Genomic DNA, 21,574 nt, shown 5'->3' with positions numbered 1-21,574 from the left:
TCCCGCCCTGCGCGGCGCCCTGGACAGCCTTACGTGACAGCGCCCGTAGGGCTCTATCACACACCTCACATCTCTATAGAACAGCACAATGAAAGGAAAAGCAAAGGACTTTAGAGCTGGACAGGCGAGAGTCACATGCTTGCTCCACCATTTATTGCTCACTGACCGCGGGCAGGTTACATTTCTGAACTTCCTCTCGTTTTCGTTTTAAAATGGGAGACGTATGATGATGATTAGTCCTAACGTCTGTGACGTGTCAGCACAGTTGCTGGGAGACGGGGGGCATTCAGTACATGTTGCTGACCGGCTGAATGACCGTCAGGCCAGATGGCGTCTTGTGGCACGTGTCTTTAAAGGTCTATCGGTTTCATATAAAAATGACTTCATAACCTGTTTTTGGCTTTAGTCAGCGCTTGAATCAGCTCACCCCAAACTGGAAGCAAATTAGCATTCCACTGAATGTGAAATCTCTCATCAGACCAAGGCTGACACTTTATATAGTTGAACAACTTTCATTTTTCACTCACACAAACTTCCATTCCGGTGAGCCCACTTCCTCTTACTTGGTACCATTAACCTTAGTATCATTAGCCGATGAAATTAAAATATTCTGTACTCAGTAACATTCGGTAACTGCCAGCTTTAATAAGCTGTTAAATAATCTTGCAATAATTCGTACTTCTGAGTGTCACTCACCATCATTTTCTTTTGGCACTGAAGGGCGCTGAAATCCTTCGGCCTGTATCGCTTATGAGCGCCATTCTCGTTGTTAACAAGAAATTCACCGATAGGGACGGTTCCCGTGCACCATTCGAGAACTCCACTTCGCTGGGAAAGCGGAACCACCTGAGTCCCAGATTAGATACATTTTGATTATGCAAAGGTATCGCCGGGCACGCGGCGGTCACTCAACCCTCAGAGTCCGCACGAAGCAGCTCTTCAGGTGGGACCGCTATTTCCCTGTCCAAAGGAGACAAAACTCCTTGGAGGAAAATAAACTTATACTCCAAGAACACAATTTTCCAGCCCGCCGCGTGGACTCCTGAGGGCCTGCTCCTCTCTCAAGCTCCAGGATTCGCGGAGGCCGGTCCTGCTAACTATACTTTCCTGTGTCGTCTGTGACGCAACGGTTTGCTCCATTTAGCAGGGAGCTGCCTGCTTTCCTTCTACTTAATAGCAAACAAATTTAAACAATGTCACTTTGAAAAATACTGAATATAAATCTTAATCCTTTGATCATTAGAAGTACATATATTCTTGCTTTGTAGTCTCGTTAGCTACACCAAGAGGAAATCTATTCCTAAACATGAAATGAGCAATTTTACTGCAAAGATTAGAAATTATGACACATAGAGAGATACGTAAAGTACAGAAAATGATATAAACATCCTTTTACCCACTAATCAGGGTTCTCAAATCTAAAGATTTTCTCCTATGTGCTGCAGAGAGGAAGCTCCCTTTGAACCCCTCACTGGTCCCATGCCGTCTGCCACCAATAACTTTATCGTGTTCATGTACTGTCTGCTATATTTTTATTTCAAAGCAATATATGCATAAATAGTTGTAAGCTTTAAGTGAAGGAGTATTACACTCGGTGAATGGGCCTGCAATTTGTTTTTTTCTCACTCAACACTATTTTACCATTAGTTGTGTGAGTACATGTAACTAAATCGTTTAACAAACATACACTGCAGAAGTACACCATAATTATCCACTTGCTGCAATCTGCATATTAATTAAGATTACATTCTGTCCAGATTCCCCTGAAGTGTTGCTACGATGCCCTAGCGTACTGGTTGGTGACAGTATCTCAGTGTCTCCCGGGTACGTGCATACCTGGGAATCCAATACGTGGGTCACAGGGGATGTGCACCTTAATTTAGTTAACCAGATACTGCCAAATAACTACCCAGAGTGCTTATGCCAATCTATATACCCAGAAATAGAGTTCATTCCACGACCTTCCCGACACAAAGTACTGTTAAGACTTTTATTTTAATTGTGCTAATCTGGGGCACCTGGGTGGCTCAGTTGGTTAAGTATCCAGCCTGGGCCCGGGTCACGATCTCACGGTTTCTGAGTTCAAGCCCCACGTCGGGCTCTGTGCTGACAGCTCAGAGTCTGCTGCCTGCTTCGGATTCTGTGTCTCCCTCTCTCCCTGCCCCTCCCCAACCCATGCTTGCTGTCTGTCAAAAACAAACTTAAAAAATAAATAAATAAATAAACTGTGCCAATCTGAGACAGGTAAAATGGTAGCTCACTGTGGTTTCAATTTGTATTTTCAGATTCCCAGTAAGGCTGAGTAAAATTTGGCAGGCTTATTGGTCACTCAAGTATTTTCCTCTTGTGACTTGTCTGTATTCTTTACCGGTTTTCCTACGGACATGTTAGTCTTTTTATAACTGCTTTGTAAGAGCTGTTTATAAGTTCTGTATATAAATCCCTTGTTATTAATATTACAACAATTTTTTGTTATTATAATATCCTTAAAGTCATTTTTCTCAGTTGGCCACTTGTCTTCATAGAATATTTGATTCTATAAAGTTCTTACTTTAATGTGCTCAAATAGGCTGCACTGTACTGTTTTATGGTTTGTGTCTTTAATTTACTACGTGTGTTGAGGGTCTGTTCTGTGCTCACTGGTGCCCACGTGCAGGAGAGGGGCGCGTGAGGTAGACGACAACCATGCTGTCCAACAGCTTCACGCTGGCGATGGAACATATGCGCTCACAGACATGTAATGATGCCAGAGAACAAGGACGAAAGAATGAAACAGGCACTGAAAATAGTAAGAGACATCTGGTCAGAGAAGGGCTCCACGAGAAGGTGACCGGAGAGAACCTGAATGACACGAGGGAGGGAGGCATGAGCTGAGGGAAGAGCATTCCAGGCAGAGGGGAACAGGGAAGCCCTGAGCTCAAACAAAACTGGTGCATGTGAACAAGAGAGAGCGGGAAGACCAGGTGGGCCCAGGGGAGGTGACGCCATCACGAGGAAGAAGAGGGATGAGGGTGGGAGAGGGGCAGATAAAGGTGGAAAGGGAGCAGGAGAGGCAAATCCCTTTCCTTCAGGGAAAATGTGAAGTCATCTGGAGTTCCAAGCAGGAAACAGACATACTGATTCAATCTTAGACTCTTTAAACAGATCATTCTAGCGGTTGTGAGAAAACCGCTAGCTTTGTGGGGCCAAGGCCAGAAGTAGGGGCTTAGCCAGACGCCATTGAAGAGATGTGAGTGCACGGCGGACTGCCAGACGTGTAAAAAGTGGGTCGAATGAAAGCGGACGGGTAAGGAAGTGCTGATGGAACAGATGTTAGATATGAGAGATGGGAGGGGTTCATATGCTGAATATTTGGTGATATTTAGAAATTACTGCTAACTCTCCTAGGATGACACTACTGTGGTTCTCTTTTCCTTTTTTAAAGAGATATCTAACTACACTTGAAATAAATGTTTACAGATGAAATGACATTTTGCTTCAAAATATAATTATCAGAGAGGAGGGAATGGGTGGAAGAAGAAATGAAACAAAATTATCCGTGAGTTGACCACTACTGATCACTGGGTGATGGTACAAGGGAATTCATTACAGTATTCTATCTACTTTTCTATATGTTTGAAATTTTTAGCAGTATTAAAAGTAAAAAGGAAACTGCACCTCCAGGATATGGAAGGAGGACAGGGGTGAAGGTCCCGCTGAGCTGAGGAAAAGCAGTTGTGTTTGGCTTGGGTGTTGGGGGGTGGAGATATTAATCCAGTATCTCTTAGACCTCGACATGACTCCCTGATCTGGTCAGGAGCCAGGCCTTCCAAGTGCTGTATGAGACCTGACACAGACCCTCATCACAGACCAAGCAAGGGAGAAGCAGGGAAGACGGCCAAAGGGGGAAGGGCTGGGGCTGCAGAGCCGCCGCAGAGCCGCCATCCCCAGTGTGGATACTGCCCGGGACCAGGCTGCAGAGACCTTATGTGGCACACAGACTCTAACATGTTTACTATCCCAGGAAACACTGGCTGGCCCCTAGTCTGAATAATGGCTTCTTTCCTATGCTCTTGATGAAGGAGCAGAGAGGCCTGAGGTACTTACCTTGTATGTACAGATAGTCAATTTCCTCTTCCTGGTCTCGGTGTTTCTCTGCAGCAACGTGTTACACATCTGGAACACCTGCTGCATGACGGCGTCTTGTCTCAGGTCATCACGGCCCTTCAGGACATCAAACGCAAATAATGAGGCTCAGTCCATTTTCTTTATTACAGGACCATACAGAGGGTCACATCAGGACAATGACAGGGCTCTCAGAAATCAATCCGGGCAGAGCGCCTGGGTAGCTCAGCCGGTTAAGCATCCAACTTCAGCTCAGGTCATGACCTCACAGATTGTAGGTTCGAGCCCTGCATCGGGCTCTGTGCTGACAGCTCGGAGCCTGGAGCGTGTTTTGGATTCTGTGTCTCCCTCTCCACCCCTCCCCTGCTTGCACTCTGTCTCTCAAAACTAAGTAAACCCTGAAAAAATTTTTAAAAAACCCCAAATCAATCTGGGCATCTGTACTCCTCACAGTCTCTTAAAATAATTAAGACCTATCGCTACTCTTTCATTTAGAATTGGCTCTAACCCTGGGTAGGCAGACCGATTCAGGAAAAAGCTTCCCTCAGCTGCGTCTGTAGCCAGGCTAACTGGAACCCCTCTGTTCCTCCACTGGAGGCACAGCACTGTTCTCTCTACTCCTTCCCAGCAAGGCCCCCAGCACTTGGGAGCAGTCAGGGAGGAAGGCTGTCCCCTTCCTCATACAGTTAATAGCAGCTGGCACAGTGCCAGTCTCAGGATAGGGAAGCAAGAGCCCTCAACTTGAACTATTCAAGAAAATAAGCAACAATCACCAAACAGATTTTCCAGAATAAGCAAGCTGTTAACCTCATCATACCTGTGCATGTTAAAGGCATTTTTTTATTTCAATCAACTTTTCTAATGATGGCCTTCAAGAGACACAAAAAAATTAGGAAAAGCAATCTGCTTCTAGACAATGATGTAATTTATATTTTGTAAGTTTTCCTCACTTATAATTTTTGAGAAGAAAAATAAAGACCCAAGCAAGAAGTTGTGCTGTGACTTTTCTCACTAAGCCTGTAAGGACCACACCACTCGAGGGGAGTCTCACCTTGACAAGCTGTCTCCTTTCCTTTCCATCAGAGCCCAAACAATCGATTATTTTAGGTAAATTTAAACCTCCTGCTAAATGAAATTCTGCTTTAAATGACTGTATAGTCACCAGATTTCCATATTCTCCAGTAGGATCCACCTGATAAAAGTATAAATGTGATAAACAGGTCAGGTATATTATGGGCGTTTAAAGACGAATTATAAATGACAATTTTACTCTATTTTTTACTCTTTTGTTAAAGTTTGTTTATTTAGTGAGAGTGCATGAGTGCAAGAGGGGCAGAGAGAGAGAGAGAGAGAGAGAGAGAGAGAGAGAATCCCAAGCAGACTCCATGCTCAGCATGGAGCCCAGACATGGGGCTCGATAACCCACGAACCGTGAGATCATGACCTGAGCCAAAATTAAGAGTTCGATCCTTAACTGACTGAGCCACCCAGTGCCCCTATAGACAACAATTTTAACATGAAACACAGGAATGAATGACAACATGCTGCGGGTTAAGAGCTAGAGTTATAATTTACTTCCTGTTTAAATGAAGGAAACATGGGGTGCCTGGGTGGCTCAGTTTGGGCAACTGACTACTGATTTCAGCTCAGGTCATGATCTCATGGTTCGTGAGCTCAAGCTCAGCGTGGGGCACTGTGCTGACAGTACGGAGCCTGTTTGGGATTCTCTCTCTCCCTCTCTCTCTGCCCCTCCCCCACTTGTGCTCTGTCAAAATAAACTTAAAATGTTTTTTAATTACAAAAAATAATAAATGAAAGAACCAAAATTCAACATGGAAAAGGTTTATAAACTCCTACAAGTTACCTCCCCTAAGTACCTCTCACTAAAAGAGGGGCACACAGTGTTGGAAAGGGTAGCCAAAATGGTGCTTTCAGGTCTGACCAGTGACTGTGTCTATGTTTAGTCATCTGAGAAATAGTGAAATTTATCACAACAAGATAGGAAGGTAAATTTTAGAAAAGTGTGGAGATAGGAAGGTAAATTTTAGAAAAGGTAAATTTTAGAAAATTTCCAGGGTTGTAACTGCTAAATCTGGCATTTTCTGGAAATACTCAGGTAACTACCTTTGCTATTGTAGTTGGAAAGGTATTATTAGTCCAGATGACGGAGCTACGTTTCAAATCAAGTAACTACATATACCAAGAATGTACTCAAAATGATTTTTCTTTAATTAAAAAAATTTTTTTGAAGTTTTTATTTAAATTCTACTGTTAGTTTGAGGTGTACAATACAGTGATTCTGCACTTGCACACGTCGCCTGGTGCTCATCACAGCAAGTGCGGACTTTATCCCCATGACCTATTTCATCCATACCCCCCACCAGCCTCCCCTCTGGTGACCACCAGTCTGTTCTCTAGAGTTAGGAGTCTATCACTAAACTATAACCTTTATTATTACTACATGTATCCCTGCCAACGTGGTATTTCTAGCAATAAAGATCACTACAACACAGCCAGGAGTATCACATATATTACAGTTACTACCATAACCTGTACCGTGTTACTTAATACCGTAACACTTCACGGTCACTACATTCTAACACATCCAGAATTTTTAAAATATAAAGTATTTAGGGACTTTATTGCCAAGTTAAAAATTAGTCTTGGCATAAGCACGGGAACCTTTCCTTATTTTGGCCAATGAAGGAAACCGTCTACAGACCTTCCCTACAGGGAAGATGGGAGGTACAAAACTGAGGGCAAAAGAAAAGAAAGCAGGAGAGTCCTTTAAGTATTTTAAGGGCTGGGTCAACGGAATGTAGAAAGAAACTGTATGTTGAAACAAATGAAAGTGCTAATTTTGGCAAAAAAAAAAAAAAAAGTCTGTTTCAAATGGTTTAGCCTAATCAAGAGAAATGTGAATTTAGTTCAATAAAAAAAATCAAAACAGCTAATAGTAAATTACCTTAATTTCCATAGTTGGGACAACAACATCTTCTAAATTCTTCAGTTTAGTAATTGGCTGGTCGGCTGGGATATTTATGCCTTCTGTATTTAAAATAAAGAGGTTCTGGTGAACACCTGTACCCTGACCAACAGCTCGGAAGGGAAAGCAGGAGAGTTCAGCAGACGCCACAGACCCCAACCTGCGGCTCAGGCCCTGATTGAGGAATCAAGAGCCAGGGCTTGCGACACAATGTAGCTCAGAGCAGAGCATGGCTGACACACGAATTTGCAGGTAACCTGCCGCTAGTGATTAGGTCCCATTCCAGCTGAGGGTCCAGGCTGAGCACCTTAAGATAATTCCACAAGTTTGCACAGCACACAGATTAATGTACTCCTGCCACATCACTATCAAATGTAACCAAAGGATGTGACAATCAATACTCTGTTTGCTTACACAAATACCAGAAAAGCCTCGTTCTTAATTTAAAGTAGCAAAAACGTAAATATGAAGAGATAGTCCTGAACGGAAAAGGGAATATAATTGTCCAAGAATGCGGAGAGAGACTTTCGAGCGTATGCACACAACCAAATGTTATAGCAGCTTCTGATTACTGGAAGAGACACGGCAAGAAGAACGAGGGATTATATATGCGTCAGATATTCTAACACCTGTGGAGGAAATGGTGAGGCCTTCTCACTCTTAAGTACCAGAGCACAGTGAGTAACTGACATCATTTTAAGAACTTTCGACCCTGAAAATTGTCAGTTATTTTAACGCACTTGTCTCTACACAATGAATTCTCTGCGACAAGTATTTGCACCAGAATATTACCCAGAGAAACCAATTAATTCAGCGCAGTCATCTACCATCAGATAGATATAAGATATTAAATGAGAAGTGACAAGGGGATGTTGAAGTCACCGGGTAAAACTTAAGCTGTGGATCACATGTGAATCGTAATCATAAAGACCTTCATGTCTATAATTAATATTATGTGTATAAGTTAAAAGAGATTACATATTAAGCTCTATAATTAATATATCCCTACAGAGAAAAACAGCAAGAAAACAACACTCTTTCTTCCCAACACATACTTCTCTGCGTCCTCCACTGAGTGGCATCTAAGTTTGCTAATATGATGTAAGCATCACAAAGTGCCTCTACACTTCTGACCATATGAGGTCTCCTACTTCTGATAGTACATATTATTCTGTTTGCAGCCTCGGTTCGATCCTGTGAGTAAAAAAAACAAACAAAAAAACATTACACAAAGGAATACCCGACACTGGCACTTTTCAGAGTTATAACAAAAAGAACCACCAAAGTTAATGGACTGGTCTAAGCACCGGAAGGACTCGCATCCCCCAGAAATGAACAAAACAGTCACCTTGTGAATGCAATACATCAAAGGTATAATACTATCAACAGTAAATGACTTAGGTGTGCCTTGAAATGTTTTTTCTTTGCTCAATGATGTGAGGGAAAAAAAGTATTGGTATGTCCTATGCTTTGAGAATATTCAGGAATTTTGAACCATTTTTAGGTGGCATGATAACAAAGGATTTACAAACGGAGTATGAACAACACACATTCTTAGAATCCCTGAGAATTAAGAAGAGAATATTCTGGGAAAAAATGAATACTATAATTCAAAAAGGTATGTATGTTTAATCCAAATACCTCATCCAGCTGAGAGCTTTGTTTAGGTGCATTTTTACTTATTCTACTCCTTCTTGCCGCCTCTGGTTTGGTCAAAAATTCATCTTTGTTTGCATTTGCTAAAGCCAGTATAATAAACAAGGTATGATGGGGGTGATCCATAGCAATTGTAGAGATAAGCTGTCAGAAAATAAAGAACTATTAGTTTTATGCTACAACCAAAAAACAAAAAAATCCATTACGTTTTTCATTTTGTTTGACGTTAAGACACATAGGGTACCAGGTGCCATAGTGGGTAGAGCGTTGTATATGTGTGGGACAGAGAAATGTGAGCACGATACAGAAATGGAGTAACTTACGTGGAGAGACGAGACAAAAGGCGATTTTTATTCCCACCCTTTTACAGCATAATAAATGCAACTGACTGGGATATTTTTTATCTTCATCTCCTAGACTGGGACATTAGTATACAACACATGAAAGACAACCAATTGTGCTTTGATCTGCAGGCGTACTTACGTTATTGAGGACTTCGTGGAATCCTAGGCCCCCCATCATTTTGGTCCCCATCCTAGCAGCCAGCTGGTACATAAGAGGCAGGAATTTGTATGACGGAATGTTCATTCCTTTGCTCTACCATTAAAAAAAAAAAAAACAAACAAACAAAAACCTTAAGAAACAATGTGTTTCAAGAAGCCTCACATCTAAGCAAATAAATTACTCTAAGATAACGCTGCCAGCACAGTCATCTGCTGGTTGTTACTAAAACTGCACTAGCTACGTTTTTCCCCTTAAGATTCATCTTCTCTTAGTTTCAGTGGTATTCTGGATTTGATTCACTGGTGAGTCCCAGTGCTTGATCCTAAAGTAAACTGTTCAGACCTGGAACACCTGCACTGATTACATTCCATGAGACGGGAGGGCTGCTGTGATGGTGACCCCTGGGAAGTCCGTGTATAATAAAATGGGGTAACCGGGTTCCCTGACGCCAAAAGTTAACAGGATTGAATGTGCACTTGCAGCAGAGACTGCTTGCTTGTAACTACTATGTGTCTTATCATTCTTCTCATCCAGAAGAACCACTTTATTTTTAAGCTTCAAATGGATTGCCGATGTAGATCCTGTAAGCATAACTTTAATATTAGGTATCCTCACTGAAATCTAAAATTTTTAAGTAAAAACTCAGGAAATACTACTGCCTTAATGTTTCTTAAAAATGTGTTTGTCATTTGCAAAAGTAATTCACTGTAAAAATCCCAGAAAAGATAAAGCCAGAGGAAAAACCTGCCTGAAATCTCCCAATCTGGCATTCTGGTACTTTCCAGCAGTAACTGCAAAGGTACAGTGAAAGACTGACCTAAAGGCTCTCGTCTCCGCATAAACCTGCATCATGAGAGCTGATCAAGTACGTAGGAGTAGAGCACCGAACCACATGGCAGGGATACAAAGAATACACAAAATCAATAACACTGGCAGGCTCTTGTCTAAGCTTTTCAAACGCAGGCTGGAATCTGGGGTTTACAAAGACGACTTGCCTTCATCATGCCATTGACTTCAGAAACTCCAGAATTTTCAAGCCAGAGAGAACAAAGACGGAATATCCACATATCATGTGCTTCTCCACTCAATAAGCAACTGATGTAATTTTCAACTGCTTTACATAAGAACCGCTTACGATCCTCCTTCAGGGCACGGAGCGCACACTCATCCAGCTCCAGCTCTCGCTGCACCTTTATTGTGTATCTTGTGTTGGATAATTAAAGGAAGATGCAAAATCCATCAAAATGTATAGAACTACATCATACATGATATACAACATAAATGAAAAGTCAACTGTCCATCCTAGGAGAAAAAGCAAAATTCTAAAAATTATAAGGGAACAAACTTAGTATCTCAAAGTAAGTCTGGGCAATTCAAAAGTCATTGTAGGGGCGCCTGGGTAGCTCAGTTGGTTAAACGTCCAACTCTTGATTTTGGCTCAGGTCATGATCTCACAGTTTGTGAGATCAGCCCCGTGTCGTGATCTGTGTGGAGCCTGCTTAGGATTCTCTCTTTCTCTCTCTCTCTCTCTGCCCCTCCCCACTTGTGAGCACACACGCTCTCTCTCAAAAATAAAAAGTAAACATCAAAAGCCATCCTAGGCAACCAGGGGCCAAGTGGACTCTACTCAAGATACCTACTTAACTTTATTCTCTACTTTCACTATCCTATTCAGACAAAAGGGACGCACGAAGAAAGGGTTTAAAAAACACAAACACATCAGAATAGATAACTCTTCCGTATTTAATTTCACCACCTATCTCCTTTTAACTATGATACCAACAAACCCAAAAAGCAAAACAAAAAGCTAACATCCATACAGTCTACAATGAGCTTAGAACCACAGTGCGCAATCACGTCCTGGTTCTGTACATCTTGTCTATACATACAGTCACTGCATTTCTGTGCATCTTGTCACTTATCACTGGTGGACATGTAGTTACCTGGTGGTCTGAATTTTATGCTCCCTAAGAAGGCCCACTTCCTCTTTGGCCCTTTTCAGGAGAGCCTGCTTGTTTTCAAATTCTGATGATTTCATGTAGTTTTCAATTCTCTGGTACTGCGTATCCGAGAACCGTGCTAATGAGAGAAATGCCTTCATTTTTCCATTTCTAAGCTCATCACTGCTTTCTCCGTCATAATTTCCAGCAACTTCCACTGCCTTCAAGAAAACACAATAATTTACGTTATTTACACAGATCCTAAATGTATCTGAAGAATCACTTAAAAAGACAGTCACAGTAATGTTCAATTTATACATATTTTTATGGATAAGCTAAATTATATGAAGCACAGTATTTTGAATTTTCAAACAATTTGACAGTGTAGAAATAACCAAAACAGCTAATACTTTAACAAACTGTAGAAAACAAAGGGCTTCATAAAATTTAAAGACGGTCATATTATACTTTTCATGCTATACTTATTTATAGTGAGATAGCTACTTCCAAAATTAATTAAACTACAGGAATAAGGGGAGAAACAAGAGGCAGAGAGGGGCCGGAGCACAAAGTCCTGATCCTGTTTGTAAGGCGGTTGGGTTACAAGTGCACAGTCAAGACTAACTTGCATGTTCCTTAATCAGCTCTTCTTGTAGATAAGTAAATGGAGAAATGACCAGAAACAACTTCAGAGACTGGGCGGGGGGGGGGGGGGGGGGGGGGGGGGGGGAGGCACTGAGGTAAGACACATCTGGGCTTCCTTACAAAACAGGGTCCTTTTTTACCACTGTTTCATTCTGCCCTAAAAATTACACGGAGCTGCTATAGTAATAAATACCCCAAAACTGAAATCTTCCTTTTATTTGCTTTTGAAATGCACATGGCCTTGATGAAAGATCAAGCGTACTCATGCTGAACAGCTCTCCTAAGGGTTGTGAGAAAACCTTACCTTTTCCAGGTAGGTCTGCATGATGACCGCAGGGTTTTCTAAGCAAGTTTCCGCCAACCAGGTGCCGCAAACCCTCAGACATTCAGTGTACAGAAGTCTTAGGCTGGGATCATTCTGTATATGAAAAGCAAAATCTTAAAATGTAATTCACTATCATGACTATGCGAAAGTATCTTCCATGTAGGGGAAAAAAGCAGGTTAAAAATATTTTTCCTCGTATATGCCAGGCACTTTAGCAAGGCTTGATTTCTGTATGTTACCTCATCTCATCCCCACAAGAACCCTGTGAGGCGAGGACTCTATTACCCTTCATCTGCAGAGCGCAGTGGCAGTACGGACGTACAGAGGGGGCAGGTAACTCGAGTCAGGCTGATCCCGGGCCCCACTTGGTAAGCAACGTGTAAACATCATATTGTATCAGCTCCCGGAGCTCTGGTATAATGGTAAAACTCTCCGATGAGGATGTCCTAAAGTGCCCAATACCGGAAAGGCAGGTGTGTGTCAGAAGGAGAGCACTGTGGCCACACCTGCAAATACCGCACGACTCCTGCAAACACCTCTACTGTGCCCATAATACACTGGAGAGACAGCTACAGAGGCACACAGATTTCCAGTAACCACTGGGTAATGTTAAATAAAATATGAGACATTCTTTTTCCAAAGTATGAAAACCGACAACTTAATTGTTCCAACTTGCTTCCTTTTTAAACTTTGGTTCTCTCACACATTTCCTCTTCCATTTCTTTATTATGAATTTATAGTAGCTATTTCTTCCCCCTCCACCTCCTGTACTGGCTATTTCATGTTTGTTTCCATCATACTCTTCTCGAATTCTATATAAAGTTTAAAAAAAAATGCTTAACACTGGGTTAAATCAAATAAATCTACCACAAGATGGACTAACAGAATTATTGGAAAGAGAAACTTAGTATTTCTAAACTTCTTTACAAATAGTAATTTTCCAGTCTCCTTTTTATAATTTATTGTTCATAGATAAGCAAATTTCAAAGCTTTAATAAAACTGTGGACTTATTAAAAATATTTTAGGGGGCACCTCAGTGGCTCAGTCGGTTGAGCGTCTGACTTGATTTCGGCTCAGGTCATAATCCCAAAGTCGTGGGATCAAACCTCCTGTTGGGCTCCACACTGAGCATGGAGCCTGCTTAAGATTCTCTCTCCGGGCGTCTGGGTGGCTCAGTCAGTTAAGCGTCCGACTTTGGCTCAGGTCATGATCTCACGGTTCGTGAGTTTGTGCCCCACATTGGGCTCTGTGCTGACAACCCAGAGCCTGGAGCCTGCTTTGGATTCTGTGTCTCCCTCTCTCCCTGCCCCTCCTCCGCTGATGCTCTATCTCTATCTCAAAAATAAACAAACATTAAAAAAATTAAAAATATATCTATGTTAAAGCTCAGTGGTTGCTTTACAACAATAAAATACTAATTCAGCCAATTAAAAAAAACCCAGTAAACCTCTGCACCACTGGAGTCCAGCTTCTTGATCATCTGCTTGAGGACACTCAGCGCGAGACTCTGCTCGTTTCTTGCCCAAAATACTTGGGCCTCCTCCAGCTGCCACTCGGAGACTCCACGACCAGGTGGGTTGTACTGTTTAATGTGAAATATTGCCCGTTCGGGGAGCTGAAATGAAAACGACATATGGGAATAAACACCATTACTGTTACTACTGCTAGTACGAATCATGGAAGCAGTAACTCCCATCACTGACGACGGTTTGTCAGGACGGTCTCAAGTACATCTGTGCCTGCCTGCCTCAGCCCTGCATCCATCTGGTTCTCTCACAAATACATACACATAGATGTATACATAAGCACATGTACGAACACACGTGTGTGTATGCGTGCAGTATATAAGACCACTGAATTGTTATCAATATAGTCAGTTAGGTATCTTCTCATTTCAGAACCATGAGATTGAGGCTTAGAGAAGTACCCTGTCCAAGGCTTGAACTCAGGTCTGATGCCAAAACGGGAAATCTTCAACAATTATCCTAAGCAATATTTTTATAGCAATCTGTTTCTCGGTGACGCTTCTGTTTTACTCGTGCTTTCCATTTTGTGGGTCATAAAAGAAAAAGTCATAGGGTGAGACGACATCATTTTAAATCTTATTACCTGAGTGTTCTTAAAAGTTCGGGCTAGTATGGAGAGTTCTACAAGGTGCGTGGTGAGAATATCCTTAAAACATTCTCTCTGGGAGTTTTCCATTTCCTTTTCCATCAAGATCTCCAAAATGACTGTGCGGAGAGCCATGATGGGCTCCTGAAAACTAAAGTCACTGTCTTTGAGAAGCTGGGAGTGTTTCCGCCACTTAGCGTAGACTTCGGAGGGCTGCCTACCGGGGACCGATCTGAAAGCAACACCACAGAAGCCACATAAGCAAGAGAAATGAAGGACAAAAATGCTACCACACAGCTTCTGCATTTAAGATAAAACACAAAGGAGTTTTGACAGTAATGACATGAGAGCTTAAAAAGGATACAAAGTAAGCACCAAAGTTCAGAAAACTACAAAACCATCAGACCTGTGAGGGTCAGCACAGGGGCTACAGATGATGAATGTTTTTAAAGATTTTCTTAAAAATACTCTTAAAGCTCACAAAAAGCAGCATTTCTAAGTATATATTCTTCTGAAACGAGAACACCTTCATGAGGCTTGGTATCAGAACGCCGACACCTCTAGTCCCGCTTCAACGTTCCCTGTGGCAAAAGGCGGCATGTCAGCAAGGAAAGGGAACAAGTGTATTAATTTCTGCTGTGCCCAAGTGGGTGCAGGGGAGGACTCTATGCATAATTACAGCTGCTAAAGAAATCACAATTCAGGGGGAGAAATGCTGGTAGCCGGCAAAGGTCTCACTCCCCAACATTATTTATTAAAGGAAGAGAAAATGCATATTCTGCAATCAGTTTACATGAAAAGGATGCTTCCCACACGGTCACACTAAGCAATATCATCCAATCCTTGAGGGCCACTGTACTGACAGGAATCAAGATGAAGAAGGGACAGTAAGAAGATGACAAGGTGGTGACTAAGAAATGAAAGCTCCTTCAGGAAGCTTCCAGATGGGAGGGGCCAACATGGCAGAGAAGTAGGGGGATCCAAAGTTCCCTCCTCTATGAAACAAAGCAGTGTTGAAACTAAAGGACTTTGAATTCTGAGAGTCCGGGAGGAAAAGAGACAGTCGCTTCCAGGGACCCACAGGGATAACCTGACTGCAGTAAATGCGTGATTCTGAACTGTGAGACATGAAACGAACGGAGGAGAGGGATCCCCTTCTGCGGAGACACAAAGGGAAGAGAAAGTGCAGCTGGGGAAGCATAGGACTGTATCTGGACAAGAGAAAAACCTCAAACCAGGACGGAGAAAAAGCTCATCTCTAACTGCAGGGCTTGCTCCGGACTGGGCCAGCTGTCCGGATCACGCGACTGGGGAGGAGGGGAGCCAGCCCCAGGCTCGGGGACTAGGTCGCGGGTGCAGTCCGCAGTAGGAGAAAGCGATCCCCTCCCTGGAGTGCTGCGGGAAAGGGCAAAGCCTGCTGCGCCTGCCAGTCGGGGACCACGTATCTGGCGGCGTGCAGCGGCGCTTCGCCAGTACCAGGGCGCACGGAGTGGGAGTTTGAGTCCCAGCCAAGCCCCAGGCATGGAGCAGGACAAACCGCCTCGTCTGCGTCCTCATTTGTGTCCGTGGCACAGTGAGGACGGCTCGAACAGAGTGGTTTGGAACACCAGGTCTGTGAAGAAGAGACTGGGGCTTGCCATCACCACCAAGGGGGGACTTCAGCTAACAGACGGCAGGGCCCACAGTGGAGGCGGGACCCGCCTACACCAAACCACGCCCCTCCGCGCCGGGTGCTGTGTATCTACGGGAACAGGATTGGCGCTGAGGAACCGGACGCCCCCTCCTCCAGACCTGAGCTGCTGCATTGCCTGGATTAATTCTCGGATAATTCTAATTATAGACATATATTTTTCCTTCCTTTTCTTCTTCTCTCTTCCCTCCTCTAGTCTGGTTACTCTGGTTGTTGCTTTGTTTAAGCAGACATATTTAATCCATTTCCTTGATACATGTTCCACACCTCCTTCTTAATTCTCTATTCTCTCTCTCTGGATTAAGCTGTATAGTTTCTCTGGATAACTTTATTTTCTTTTCTTTTTCCCCACTTCCTTCTTTATTTTCCCTTCTCTCTCTCTGGATTAAGCCATAGATTTTCTCTGCCTGGTCAATTTTTATTTTTTCTTTCTCCCCGTAATCATCAAGACAGTATGGTATTGGCACAAAAACAGACACATAGACCAGTGGAATAGAATAGAGAACCCAGAACTGGACCCATAAACGTATGCCCAACAAATCCTTGGCAAAGCAGGAAAGAGTAGCCAATGGAAAAAAGATAGTCTCTTCAGCAAATGGTGCTGGGAGAACTGGACAGCAACATGCAGAAGAATGAAACTAGACCACTTTCTTATACCATACACGAAAATAAAATGGATGAAGGACCTGAATGGGAGACAGGAAACCATCAAAACCCTAGAGGAGAAAGCAGGCAACAACCTCTTTGAGCTAAGCAGGAGCAATTTCTTACTTACTTGACACCTCCAAAGGCAAGGAGATTAAAAGCAAAAATGAACTATCAGGACCTCACCAAGATAAAAAGCTTCTGCACTGGAAAGGAAACAATCAACAAAACTAAAAGGCAACCAACAGAATGGGAAAAGATATCTGCAAATGACATATTGGATAAATGGCTAGTATCCAAAATCTATAAAGAAGTCACCAAACTCCACACCCGAAAAACAAATAATCCAGTGAAGAAATGGGCAGAAGACCAGAACAGACACTTTTCCAATGAAGACATCCACATGGCCAACGGACACATGAAACAATGCTCAACGTCATTCATCTTCAGGGAAATATAAAGCAAAGCCACACTGAGATACCACCTCACACCAGTCAGGGTGGCTAAAATGAACAAGTCAGGAAACTATAGATTCGGGCAAGGATGTGGAGAAACGGGAACCCTCTTGCACTGTTGATGGGAATGCAAACTGGTGCAGCCGCTCTAGAAAACAGTGTGGAGGTTCCGGAAAAAAATTAAAAATAGATCTACCCTATGACCCAGCAGTAGCACTGCTAGGAATTTACCCCAGGGATACAGGAGTGCTGATGCATAGGGGCACTTGTACCCCAATGTTTATAGCAGCACTTTCAACAATAGCCAAACTACGGAAAGAGCCTAAATGTCCATCAACTGAGGAATGGATAAAGAAGATGTGGTTTATATATACAAGGAATACTCCTTGGCAATAAGAAAGAATGAAATCATGCCATTTGCAGCAACGTGGATGGAACTGGAAGGTATTATGCTGAGTGAAATACATCAGTCAGAGAAGGATAGATTATCACGTTTTCACTCATATGGGGATCTTGAGAAACTGAACAGACCATGGGGGAAGGGAAGGGGAAAATATAAAATAGGTACAAACAGAGAGGGAGGGAGGCAAACCACAAGAAACTACTAAATACAGAGAAGAAACTAAGGGTGGATGGGGGGGGTAGGAGAGAGGGAAAATGGGTGATGGGCACTGAGGAGGGCACTTATTGGGATGAGCACTGGGTGTTGTATGTAAGCCAATTTGACAATAAATTATATTCATTAAAAAAAAAAAGTATGCTTCTAGTACAGCATGGCAGCATAGACCTAAAACAACACCAATGCCAACACAGTGCTGAAGACAGAATGGCCGATCACGTGCTATGGCGAAAAAAAACCGTGGAAAAGCAATTTTATCTGGGGTAGGAAGGGGGGAAAGCTGTGAATCAGTACAATGATGCTAAATTTTAAAAACCGGAATTTTTACAATAAATATTTTTGAAAATGTTTCAGCGGTCAGTGCTCACCTGCCGTCTCAGTTCTCTGGTCAGCACTCACCTCCTGTCTCAGTCCTCCGGTCAAGGCTCACCCTCTGTCTTAGTTCTCTGGTCAGGGCTCACTGCACACAGCAGACCTGCCCTCGGGGGAGAGGTACAGCATCGCAGGAACCACATACCTGGAGAAAAGCTCCCCGATGTTTTCGAGCTCTCCAATGGCCTGCAGCCTGCTGAGGGTGGGGTAGAGCGAGTACACGGACTCGAGGCTGCCCCTACACAGCTCCTCCACTTCTCTCACCCTGGGGGCAAAAGACAAGACACTTGGGACACGAAGAGGCTTGCAGAAAGATCAAAGTTCAAATCTGTGGATACAGAGTTGCTTTGCTGGCTGTGCTGTTGACCTAATGCTGTGGAGGCCCCAGCATCCTGCGGCAGAAACACCCTCCTCCCATGGACCCGTACTGCCACCCGGCCCTAAGCCGCAGGCTGTCTAACCTGCACTCCCCTGCACCTAGGTTTCTTCGCTTTCAGAATTCTTCTGAACATTAGAGAATATACAGAGAAAGAGCCTAACAAAATGGCCAGCACATAATAAGCACCAAAATAGCAGCAAATATTTTTGTAACCAAATATAGGATTTAACAGGTCACTAACTACTGTTAAATAAATAGTATGTTACCTGTGTTTAACCTGTTATAGTTAAGTACCTTCTGGTTTATTATCTGCGCCTCATAACAAGCCTAAGTATTGGTAAGTACTAACCACAGTCAGCACTTAACAAAAAGAACACCAGTGCTAAGAGGTAAATGCCATACAACTACCAACGGAGGTGAGGTTACAACTCTTGAGACACAGAGGCCCAGGAACAGGACAGAGAGGTGGGAATCTCGTTCTTGAGGGCTCTACATAAAGAGCTGACCTGGTCCCAAAGGGAATTTTTTTTTTTTAAGGAAAGAACAGATTTGAACCACATGAACAAGTAAAAAGATCTTATCAGAAAAAAAAGAATGTAACAATTTATGTAAGCACCTAACATGAGCAAGCTCCTCCATCTAAAACAAAAAATAAAAAGGTACTATTATAGTGTGTGTGTGTGTATACACACATATATATATACCTGACAAATACGAATAGAGAATTCTCGCATATAAAACTGCTGAAACACAGAGAATGCCCTTCCAAGAGACGGAAAACACCCACAGTTCCTATTAAGAACATTCCTGCAGAAGATAAAACTCATCTGAGCACTTACTTCTCAGATGTACATAAGCTACAAAATTGTTACAGGATTTCGCCTCCCCCTTCTGCACTGTTTGAATCCCAACACTGACTGGCATGATTTATTCCACAGCGAAGGTGCTGCCTGACAAGAGGGTAGGAATGACGAAGACACAACCTGACCAAAGCCACCAAGTCCTTACCCTTCAGCAGTGCAAATCCGCATGCTGAAATTACTCATCAAGTTTTCAGAAAAGCAGCCAGGACACTAAATGTTAAAATACAGCAACTCTTTTTACAATACCTGGCATATTTGAGACTTTCATAAAATGTGGAGAATTCTCTATCTCTCAGAGACTGTAGAGCATTGTACACGGATTCATGGTAACTGGTTCCCTCCATTCCTTTACTGAGATAATTAAAACATAAGAGAAAAAAATATATTTAAAAAGAAAAAGTCTTAAAATGTACATGTATATACAATAAAATTGCACCAAAAAAAAAACAAAATTTGACAACTAAAATTAAGGCGTCTCCATTTCAAACAATGCATTTCTAGAAATTCTGGCAAGAAATACGAAGAATCTTGTGGATCATTTAAATTATTCAAGCAGAAAAAAGGGTATTTCTCAGATCTTTTGCCTGGTTCTCATTCTCACTTACTCAGCGAACACCGACTATGTGCCAGGGCGCACCAGGCTCCAAAGCCGGGGCAGAGCGGGGGAAGGGGGTCCATGACTGGACAGGTCAGATAAGGTCGCCATTCCCATGGAGTTCATGTTGTGGTTCAGAGAAGATGGACAATAAATACACCAGACGCTGACAAGGAACGTGCAGAGAATTAAAACGGTAACAAAAGAGAAGGACCGGGTGGCAACCTGAGATGGGTGGTCAGGGAATGTCTGAGACATGACACTGTCCAACTAGAATCTGCATGACAAGAAGCCACACCCGGGGCAACAGGGGCAACAGGCAGCAGATACATTCAAGGCCTTTACGTACCAACAGCCTGGTGTGCAGGAAGAGCACAGAGAAAGCCTACGTGCCTGAAATACAGCAGGCAGTGGGAAGAGTATACGGTGACTTAGAGAGGAAGCAAGAGTAAATGCTATAAAAATATGAAAGCGTATCTCTCTAATCACACAGCAATCTAACAGTCTGAAATCTGAAAGACACTCCAACTGATGAAATTTTTTTCTGTGAAGGCAATTAAACATACAATTAATATGGTTTCGTTTTTTGGTGCCTATGTCATCAAAAGACTTTTCACATAAATGAGAAATCTTTTCTAAGATCAGGTGTTTGGCTTTCCATTCGAGCAAATGGTGATGTTACATACAGGGCTACAAACGGTATCTTCCCACGTTCCTGGATTAGCAGTATTTTTTCATGAAAGAAAATATCCCATCGCTAAAGATAAGCAGTCTTAGGAGTGCTGTCCAGCCGCGATGGTGCTACCTGACCGTGGGGACTGGGAAGCGGAAAGGCTATACTTCTCTTTGGGTTCATAAACAATCAATGAGAAGATTCTCAGGAGAAAAAACATTTTACATTTCTATTTTCAAGTATGTCTGGCAGCAGGCGGGGGGGTGGGGGTGGGGGCGGGGAGGGATGCCCTGATGGAATTAGAGGGTGTAACTCAACCCAGGTATGTGAACTGCTTACTGCTGTCATGTTTAAGCCACTCGGGCATCTCTATAGCCTGCAGCATGTATAAAACATGAGAAACCCCCCAACTCTTGTTATGCTCACAGAGTAAGTTTAAAAACAGTTCATTATAGGGGTGCCTGGGTGGCTCAGTCCGTTAAGCATCTGACTCCTGATTTTGAGTCAGGTCACAGTCTCACGATTCATGAGTTCGAGCCCTGCGTCAGGCTCTGTACTGTCAGCACGAAGCCTGCTTAGGATTCTCTGTCCTTTTCCTTGTCTCTCTGCCCCTCCCCTGCTTATGCACGCTCTCTCTTTCCCTTTCTCTCACTCAAAATAAATACATAAACTTAAAAAAGAATAAAAACAGCTCATCGGTTACAACCAGAAGAAAATGTCCAAGCTCTTACTTGGCAGAAACACAGTGGTCCCACTGCATATTCCTCCATGCTGCTTGGTAACAGAGCTCCTGCAGCTCTGCACACCACTCTTTATTTTCAAGGTCTAATCCTTTTAAATAGACGGAAAGGATATGGCAGAGTCCCAAATTCTGCAGGGCCTAAGCAGGAGTTTAAAAAAAAAAAAAAAAAAAAAGTAGTCAAAGATAACAAAACTAGCGAAAAAATAATGGCCAAACATGAAAAGTAGGGGCGCCTGGGGGGCTCAGTCGGTTCAGCAACCAGCTTCCG

General features: G+C 42.9%; 1 protein-coding gene across 14 annotated transcripts in view; it reads right to left on the bottom strand.

Moving 5' to 3' along the window:
* ATM (ATM serine/threonine kinase) overlaps positions 1–21,574 on the bottom strand; it is a 128,341-nt gene that overhangs the window by 14,851 nt on the left and 91,916 nt on the right. For 13 of the 14 annotated variants that reach the window (XM_019811246.3, XM_019811239.3, XM_019811243.3 and 10 more), the window contains 15 exons: positions 21,296–21,444; positions 19,543–19,647; positions 18,200–18,319; positions 14,271–14,505; positions 13,609–13,776; positions 12,140–12,253; positions 11,194–11,411; positions 10,246–10,453; positions 9,230–9,343; positions 8,732–8,890; positions 8,146–8,284; positions 7,070–7,152; positions 5,156–5,296; positions 4,087–4,203; positions 697–846 (listed from right to left, as the gene is read on the bottom strand). In XM_019811246.3, the coding sequence (XP_019666805.1) occupies positions 697–846; positions 4,087–4,203; positions 5,156–5,296; positions 7,070–7,152; positions 8,146–8,284; positions 8,732–8,890; positions 9,230–9,343; positions 10,246–10,453; positions 11,194–11,411; positions 12,140–12,253; positions 13,609–13,776; positions 14,271–14,505; positions 18,200–18,319; positions 19,543–19,647; positions 21,296–21,444 (2,220 nt within the window). The remainder of the gene's footprint in view (positions 1–696; positions 847–4,086; positions 4,204–5,155; positions 5,297–7,069; positions 7,153–8,145; positions 8,285–8,731; positions 8,891–9,229; positions 9,344–10,245; positions 10,454–11,193; positions 11,412–12,139; positions 12,254–13,608; positions 13,777–14,270; positions 14,506–18,199; positions 18,320–19,542; positions 19,648–21,295; positions 21,445–21,574) is intronic. The other variant, XM_019811247.3, reaches the window with a different exon arrangement.

The sequence above is a fragment of the Felis catus genome, chromosome D1, assembly GCF_018350175.1.
Source record: "Felis catus isolate Fca126 chromosome D1, F.catus_Fca126_mat1.0, whole genome shotgun sequence".
Taxonomy (NCBI): Eukaryota; Metazoa; Chordata; class Mammalia; order Carnivora; family Felidae; genus Felis; species Felis catus.
Note: the sequence above shows the minus strand (reverse complement) of the source record. Positions and strands in the feature narration are given on the sequence as shown.